Source organism: Pterocles gutturalis, unplaced genomic scaffold (assembly GCF_000699245.1).
Source record: "Pterocles gutturalis isolate BGI_N339 unplaced genomic scaffold, ASM69924v1 scaffold49194, whole genome shotgun sequence".
Classification (NCBI taxonomy): domain Eukaryota; kingdom Metazoa; phylum Chordata; class Aves; order Pterocliformes; family Pteroclidae; genus Pterocles; species Pterocles gutturalis.
In genome coordinates this window covers 6,469-15,561 of record NW_010132552.1, presented here as the reverse complement: position 1 = coordinate 15,561, position 9,093 = coordinate 6,469, and the positions used below count along the sequence as shown (strand labels likewise).

At 46.4% G+C, this 9,093-nt stretch overlaps 1 protein-coding gene across 1 annotated transcript; it reads left to right on the top strand.

The window, feature by feature from the left end:
* Positions 1-207: 207 nt before the first annotated feature.
* On the top strand, positions 208-5,837 carry ZP2 (zona pellucida glycoprotein 2 (sperm receptor); the record flags this gene model as incomplete). The annotated part of the gene is made up of 17 exons (XM_010080920.1): positions 208-281; positions 458-541; positions 634-728; positions 1,507-1,665; positions 2,018-2,062; positions 2,327-2,491; positions 2,765-2,861; positions 2,941-3,122; positions 3,508-3,637; positions 3,815-3,996; positions 4,075-4,166; positions 4,254-4,378; positions 4,633-4,822; positions 5,098-5,233; positions 5,320-5,416; positions 5,502-5,588; positions 5,692-5,837. Coding segments are annotated over 17 exons (2,086 nt in total), but the record flags the coding sequence as incomplete, so codon positions are not given.
* Between the last annotated feature and the right edge of the window lie 3,256 nt (positions 5,838-9,093).

Sequence of the window (9,093 nt, the reverse complement as noted above, 5' to 3'; positions counted from 1 at the left end):
CTGCAGCTGTGTGGAGCCTGCACCAGGTCCTATATAATCCTTCCTGGAGAGCTAAGGATCAGGCTTGTGGGGGCAGTGAGAGGATGGGGTTGTTTGTGCAGCAGCAGTGCCTGTGCCCATCAAGGATGTGGTGAGTGGGGTTTGGGTGGGATGGGGAGCTGGGTCTGTTCCTTGCTGTGCTCTCATGGGGTTCTGTTCTGCTTGCAGGTTGCTGCTCCTGTTTTGCTTTTTGCTGCCCTTAGCCCCTTGTGCTGATGGCCTAGGGGATCAGGATCTCCTGGGTAATGAGGCCTTTCAGGGCTGGTGGTGGTGTGGATGTGCGCTTTAGGTTTGCTTGGAGGGGGTTCCTTTTTGCCATGTGTGGAAGGGGTCTCTGAAGGGGGGCTGGTGGAGGGCTTGTGGGGTGGGGGCTTCCAGGAGGGTGATGGTGGAGCTGATGGTGGTCTTTCCTCTGCAGAGAATGTGACCTGTCATAGGGATGGGATGAAAGTTGAGTTTTCCAGAGAGCTTGGCAACTCCACCTGGCATGTGTCTGTTGTTGGTACGTATTGCTGCTGCCCTGCCTTGGCCCTTTCTGGGGCTGTTGGGAAGCAAGTCCCTGCCTGCAGGGCTGATATTCCCCTGTCTCACCAGATGTGAGTGGTGAGGAGATGGTGTCCTGTGACCACACTGTGGATTATGAGAGGCTGATGCTCCATGTCCTGTTTGTCAACTGCACTAGCCTGGAGGTAAAGGGGTCTTCATTTTGGGGAGCTGCTGTGATGGAGTCTGGGTTTCTTTTTTTTTCCCCCTTGCTGTAACTGGGTTTAACAGGGTTTTTAGTTCTAACTTTCTTCAGGAATGGAAATACTTAAACTTCTGATAACTTAACTCTTCTATAAGAGTAGTTCATGCCAGAAGTTGAAAAAAAAGTTACCAGAATACCTATTCTTTCAACTGTGGATTAAACCCCCTTGGACATTGCTATAAATGTTGTGTTCTCCTGTGAAGGAATTGAGCTACTTCAAAAGATCTCTTGTAAGGAGAGGGACCAGGTTTGAGGGTTTCATAGCAGCACTCTACTTATATGTATATTAATAGAGCAATTAACAAAACATGTTATTCATAGCTGTTGAGGTAGAGTAATAAGTGTGAGGCCAACCCAAGCTAGCTTAGAAACTAGAGGATTTGCCCATATCTGTTGCTGAAATACCACAAGGCTCTTAACTCTGGCATTTATTGACTTGTTTCTTGAACAGCTGACTCTGGCACTGCAACATGCCAGTCTTCAGAGCTTTCTTCTTGACTCCTACAGCTCTTAGTATCTTCTGCCTTGTGATGCTGTGTTTTCCCACAGAACTCATCCTTTTCTGTGGGGCTTTTAAAATGACAATTCATCTTGTCCTTGCACTGGCACAAACACCTAAAACAACTGGGAAGTTAGAGTTTAGTCTCAATGGCTTTTAGTTGTCCTCATACTGCAGTGAGTACTGCTGCCTTTCTCTAACTAATGTTTCTCTTCTATAGCATGGTCAGCACCAGCTAAGATTGAGGCTGGTGGTGAATGACACAATGGGAGAGGAGAAGAATGTAACTTCCAGCACTCACTGTGATGCTGATCGTGCAGATGAAACCATTATTCCCTTCTTTGTTGATGTGACAAACTGTACAAAAGACTTTATGGCAGTAAGTAGAGGAATGGGGGTGCTTTAGATCCTGCTTAGGGGTTTGCAAGGCAGGATGGCAGTGTCCTGGAACTGTGTGGCTAGGATCTGCAGAAAGCTGGGGAAAGTTCCAGCCAGCTTCAGGGAGGTCTGTTGGCCACATGTCCACCTTGGCATGACCACTAGCTCTTTGAAGAGCTGGTTTGCAAATGGTCATTAATGATGCACATGGTCTGGCTCCAGCCCTACTGTAGGGGAAACTGGGATGCTAGTGCCAGCTGTCTGCTTTGAAAAACCACAGAAGAGTTTTTTCTTAGAAAGTGGTAGGGTTGTGATGTCTGTTCCTGTGATCTAACCCTTGTAATGTGTTTCAGGTTACTTTCCCAAGACTAATTCCAAGCTTCAGTGATGAGCATATGGTATGTGCCTTCTGTCTTGCAAAGGGAGGCTGGGGGAGTGCCTAGGTTTTGGACATAAAGAGAGCCTGATATCTCCAAGCTGGAGTAGTTACCCCTCTGGAGTACTTGTCTTGTTTGGAAGCCTAATTCTAGGCTATCAGTATAGGGAACTTGAATGTAAAAACCTGCAAGTGGGCAGCTCTGTGGGTGGAGAACTGGGTAACGCCTTGCTGGTTCTGTGTGGTTGTGCCTTCCCTTCCTAAGGAAAGGTCTGCTGCTTTGCAGGTTCCAGCAACCCCAATGACCTGGACTCTGTCAATTGATGATGGAGCTGGAATACATCAGCTGAACCTTGGGCAAGCCATGCAGCAAGGCTATAACCTTCTAGCTGATGGCCACAACCTGACCCTTCAGGTGGCCTTTACTGCTGCTGGAGTTGTCTCCTACAAGGTAGGTGAACAAAGAGTTGGCACTGGTGAGACAGTGCTGCTCTAACAGAGGCTGGGTGCCTCCCTCCTGTAGACCTGTGGAAAGCACTTGTGGGTCATGGCCAGAGCTGGTGTCAAGCTGAGGCAGTTCTCAGCTGGTGTGGGCAAAGCTGTTTGACTCTGCATAGCTGTCACTGAGCTGCCCAGCCCTGGAAAATGGGGAAGCACAGTGTCCAGTGGCACATGGATTGTGAGCTGAGCACTGTCTAACAGATCTCTCTATCTTCTTTGTCAGCACGATGGTAACGTGCTCTATACTGTGGCACTGAAGCTCATGCATGGCCCCCCTGATCGTAGACTGACTGTGGAGTCAAGAATGCTCTGTGCACCAGGTAATGCATGGAGAAAGTCAGAACCTGGCCTGCCTCTGCCCTGAGGAAACTCTTAAATATAACAAAGATGATGTTGTAGGTTCAGCAACCTGTAATGCAACACATGTGACTGTCACCATCCCAGCCTTCCCAGGGACCCTTGTGGCTCTGGGTGCAGAGGATAAGACCATCCCCAGGGACCAGCTCCAGGAAAATGGGATTGCTCTGGACACAAAAAGAGGAGTCAAGCTGCATATTAGCAGGGGAGTCCTGAAATCCGGGGTGAGTTCTGCTCCTTAAGTCCCTGGGGTTGGTGTGATCACAATTCCTTGGTGCTTACTGGGAACAGAAGCACATCATCTTTTGACCCTGACTAAGCACCTGTCAGGTCAGCAGGTGCCCTGTGCCTGGCTGAGGGCAGTTATGACTAAGATGAAAGCAAATTGACTTGATAACAGCCATCACTTGAGATTCATGAAGTCTCTTGGCAAAGACAGCTGGAGGTGAAAATATTCCTCTTGGAGTGGGCTGATATTTTGCAGCCTGGAGCAATGTGAATTAACTAGCTGAGTGAAGAGCACCATGGCCACAGGGCAAGGGAAACAGCTCTGACACCTGCATGGATCAAAATAACCTCTCACTGAGGAGAGTAACTCTTGTCTTTCAGCTACGTGGGGAGAGCTGCTCAGGACTTCGGTTCTACATGTCCTCTTTGAAACTGGCTTTTCACTTCCATGGGGAGACTGTGGTGATGGTGATACATCCAGAGTGCCCCTGTGCCCAGCACACACCAGCAGGTAAGTGATTTCTGCTATGGGCTTGGCCATGTGCTGCCTGGATGGCAATCCTTCAGCATGGCTTGCTCCTACACTTTTCTGTGAAGGGCTAGTTCATCTCTAGCCAGAATACAGCAGCTCTTGGCAGACTGAGCTGTCACTGAGTAGCATGACAACTTACATGAACCTCTGTTACAGCTGCTGTATGCACCCACGATGGGTACATGGATTTTGAAATCCTTGCTGACAGTACCACACCACCACTAGACTTGGATACACTTAGGCTCAGAGATCCTGCATGCCGGCCAGCCTTTAAATCATCTTTGAATGACAGGGTTTGGTTTCATGTTCCCCTGAATAGCTGTGGGACCAGGTATTGGGTAAGTGTGTAGCCAGGATTGATGAGGAGGGCTTCATGCATTGGGAATACCTTCACTAATGCTATTATTTCTCTGCAGCTTGATGGGGAGAAGATTGTTTATGAGAATGAAGTGAGGGCATCATTGGCAGACCTTCCACTGCGGAGGATCTCAAGGGACAGTGAACTCAGGTGTGTCTGGAAACCTCTTTGGGTAATGTGTAGTCCTGGATATCCTATATATGAATGTAAGACTTACCTGCTCCTTCCCTGTTACAGGCTAACAGTCCTCTGCTCCTTCAGCAATGGTGATGCCTCCCTCACTATAAGGGTAGACAACCTTCCTCCTCCGCCTTCTTCAATGAATAGAGGTCCCCTCTCCTTAGTTCTTCTAAGCTACCCAGGTAAAGCTGCCTGTGGGCTTAGTTGGCTGGGAAGCAACTGAACTTGTGCGGGGGGCGTGTATGGTGCATGGGCTTCTAATTACCTGATGTGACGCTTTCCCTGTCACCCATGCTCCTGGAGGCAGATGCCTCTAAATATGACTCTAGAACAAACTGCAGCGGGTGGACTGGTGCTGTTGAAGAGCTCTAGACCAGAGTTTCTTCAGGACTCTTTTTGTACAGTGACTTATCTAACAAGGCTTTGGCTCTTGCAGAGGACTCGTACAGGCAGCCATATCGTGATGATCAGTATCCAATAGTGAGGTACCTACGGCAGCCCATCTTCCTGGAAGTTCAGGTCCTGAACCGCAATGACCCCAATCTCCATCTGGTATTGGATGACTGTTGGGCAACAGCTTCACAAGATCCAGGCTCGCTTCCCCAGTGGAATATTGTTGTTGATGGGTGAGTGTCCTCCTAGAGGAATGGAAGTGCTTCTGATGCTGACTGGGAGGATTCCCTTACTATCCCCTACCCACTCTTTGGGAACAGAGCCCCAGGTACAAGAGCTTCCCTTGAGATGGCCTTCCGGGTACTACCCTGGTATGCTGGAACTTGTAGGAGGATGGCAGCACCTCTGCCTTGAACTCTAGCTTGCTGTTTATGGGGGCGGGGGGAAACACACTCAAAGAACTCCCAAGGCCCACATCTTCTCTGACCTGCTGCTTACCCATTGGCAGGTGTGAGTATGACCTGGACAGCTACAGGACTGTGTTTCACCCTGTGAGGCATGGTGTCAGCTATGCCAACTATCGCCAAAGGCTGGAAGTGAAGACTTTTGCTTTTGTGTCTGGTGACAAAGCCCTCCCTGGTCTAGTAGGTGACATTCTTCCTGTACTTAGAGTGGTAAGAAAGAACAGTTACTGTCTCAAAATGAATGGACTCCTCATTCTCTGTCCTAGGTGTACTTCCACTGCAGTGTCCTGATCTGTGACCGTTTTCAACCAGACTCCCCTCTGTGTGTACCAAAATGCCCCAGGCCATCTAGAAGCAAGCGAGGTAATGTCTGAGCAGATGTTAGGTTGTACTGATCCAACATAACCCACTGCACTATGGGATTCACCTCCCCTCATCGCTGTTGCAGAGAGTGGGATGCCAGGTGTGAACTCTGCGGTGGTGAGCTTGCAGGGTCCTGTCCTCCTGGTGCCAGAAGGATGGTCTACAACCCGAGGTACTAAGCAAGTGTGGTGCCAATGTATGTTGCTTAGGTTTAGTCAAGAGCTGTTGCCACAAACTATACCTTTTTGCTTGATATCTTTCTGCTTGCTTTGTAGGGAATGCTGTCTTGAGCAAGGAAGCATGGACTGGCATTACAATGACTGCTGTTGGCGTTCTTTCTCTGGTGGCCATAGTGCTACTGTTTTTGGCTTTTCTTAAATGTCTAAAGAGAAGAGCATCTATGGTAAATGTGTCCCATTAGTGTATTTTTTTACGAATAAACTTGGATTGCAAAGGTCTCCTGGATGAGGTGTGTAGCTCTGGAGTTGTTGCTGTATTCAAGGGATGTCTGGTTAATGGGTTTTCCCAGCTGGGCCAGTTGAAGGGAGGGAGAACACTCCCCAGTATGACCTTGTTCTCTAGCTATAGGCCTCAAAGCTTCCCTAAAGAAAGGCAATACAATTACTAGTGTTTTTAGGGAAACAGAGGGACCCTGTCCGTGATTATTGTTAAGCAAATGAATGCATTTTCATACTCGGAGTTTGGAGGTTAAAACTTAGGCTTCTTGAGTCCTTACCTAAGCTTTTTATTCTGCTAGGTTCTTTATGGCAGAAGTGGTCAGCCAGGGATGACGGGGTGCTTGGAAAAGCAATGGCTTAAAACTAAAGCCCTGTTTAAGAGAATCATATATAGCAATGGGCAACAAACCTAAAAGTATTCCTGGTTCTACAGCTCTTAGCCTCTCTGTCATATTGCATAACAAATCCTTCAAGCCAATTATGGACTATAAGGAAAAAAATGTTTACTGGGTCCATTTTGGGTTTGCCTTTACTTTTCTTGTGGCTTTCCACTACCTGTCAGGGTAGAGAGCATTCAGTGTAGTACTCTTACTCTATTATTTATGTATTCCTTCTGCATCTACTTAGGAAACTGAACACTGCCAGTCCTTTTTATCTCCTCACTGAAGATCTGGCTTTAATGATGACTATAGTGCTGACTTTCCTGAATCATTTTGTTCTGAAACCTCCTATTGCTGTGTTACATTTCTGTTGACTTTGCACCTGATTTCTTTTTTGAAATGCTTTTGTTTGCAACTGTGATTCTGTTCAACCGGTTATTTTAAAATTAATGTTGTGCCAACATCTGTAGTACGTGCAGCTCTTCTAGCTGTTCTTGTGAATGTGAGCTCTGCACTGCAGCTGGGGATTAAAACCTGGCTTTATTTAAATCTGTCAGCAACATCCAGCATTTGTGTTAAAACATTACCGTAAAAAAAAAAAATCAGATCTTTCTTTTTACTTTGTGATTCAGTTACAAAAAGCCTTTGAGGAGTATTTACAGTGAAGCTGGAGCCTGTCCTTTCTGAACACAGCAGGCTAAAAGGATATTAGGAAAACTCCCACAAAGTGGAGCAGATTCTTCCTGCTGCTGGAGCTGGTGTTCTGGTGGTTGGAAGTTCCACGGTGGTTTTACAGGAGCACTAGGAGTATGTAGTTTTGGGGTTGTTGAATATTGAGGGAGGAAAAAGGGTGTTTCTTGGAAAGAGAACTCTGCAAGTAACAGGTTATCCTGTTTTTGGCTGGGATGGAGTTCACTTTCCTTGTAGCAGCTGTATGTGAGGCTGTGTTTTGGATTTGTGTCAGAAGGCGGCCGATAACACACCGATGTTTATATTTGCTGCCAGGACAGTCAAGGACTTTTCAGGTTCTCAGCTGTTTGCTGCAGAGCGGCAGTATCTGTAGATGTAACAGAGGCCACTTGAAGTGAGGCAGTTTTTGCAATTACGCTTTTTGTATTCTGTACACATCACCTTACACAGTCAAGGAAATGAGGCATAAAATTACAATTGCATGTGACAGAATGAAAAGGGATTAAAGTGCTCTGTTGCACTATAACAGCCTTAGGTTAAATGTTGTCTGGCAACTTTGTGTAAACAGGGAGAGTGATCATCACAAATTCAGCTCTGTTCTCTGGGCAGGTGGGGCTTCAGATGAAGGCAGTGGATGGGCTCTGCTAATGCTAATTGTCAGTGCTAATGTCTCAGCTGCCACAGCCCCTGATTTACTTAATAAGCATTATTAATGAGCTTTTTTAATACAACAGATTTCAGGGTACATCTTCTAAATGTAAGTTCCATGCAAGGAGAGCTTGGAGTACTGAGAACATGACTGTTAGGAAGGCTTTATGCTGTTGTTAATCACAGTTACAGCATCAATAGAAGTACAATGAAACTATGAGTTTCACATAGTAAAAGTGACTCAAATAAATGGCTCCTATCTCTTATCAGCCTGGGAGGGGTTAGGGTTGAAATGATTGCTTAGGCTACTGTCCTGCAAACCACCTACTAGACTTAAGTCTTGTTGACTTAGCATTTCGATGGAGTAGAAAGTATTCTGCAAAAGCTACAGAAGTGGTGCTTGATGAAGAGGGTTTATGTACTTGGCAGCACATTGCACTTAACTGTGTGGGCTTGTAGTTCTTCCGAGCCAAACAAGGCTGCTATTCTTAATATTCTCACCTTTCCATCTTTGTCCTTGTTCCCAAGTGTGGGAAAAGATTGGTGCATGTTCAGGCAGAGAAGTGTTTCCTTTTTTCCTCATTGCTGGATGGAGTTGGAACCTCCACTCCAGGATAGATGGTATTTGCTAAATAAGTGGCTGTCATGTGAATGTTTTGTAAAAGATGTGCTAGCCAGCAGAAAATATTTCTCACATAGCTTGCATATATGAAGCTGGAGGTTTGCACTAGAGAGGATGCTTAAAATACCTCATTTGTCCCTAGTAAGGGCAGAGTAAGAGCTTTTACTTTTTGACTTCTGGATTTTGTACTATTCTTACTAGTCTGCAGAGTGGGACAGAGGTGGCATGTAGTGGCAGCCACCCAAGGACCCAGCTGGGATCAGTGCCACAAGGGTGGGGAAGGCTCCTGCCATCTCCCTGCTGGGCTGGTGCTGTTCTGCAGGAGGCTGAGAGAAGGGGGCCTTGGCACCATCCCCCTAGTATCTCTTGATAAGAGGATGTCGCAGCTCTATGGCAGTGTTTAATAATTAAAAAAAACAACCCAAACACCCTCCACCCTCACTTGAGGAATGGCCTTGTTCTATTTCTTTGGCATACCTCTATCCCAAGCCATGCTAATGTGGTGACAGCACAGCACTGGAAGCAGCTCTTATTAAAAGGACAGGGTGAGAAGCTTTAACATGACAGTGACTGAATTTCATTTTAGTGCTAAAAAGGCAGTGACTGGCATCCACTGATGGACTAGGCAATTAACTTGTGGTCTGGAGAGGCAAATCGGATCTGGAAGTAAATAAAATCCTCTAAATAAAACAATGGGCAGCCAGCACTGAGCATGCTTTGCTTTTAGGTCTAATTGAGTATAAATATCTCAATGTAAGTCTGCAAAGAACCATGTTAACCGAAACTCAAGTCTGCAGCAAAATTTGCAAGTAGAGACTGGGGTTAATCTCTTTTTGGATTATGAAGCAAGGTCATCCTAAGTGAAAAAGTACAAGCTGT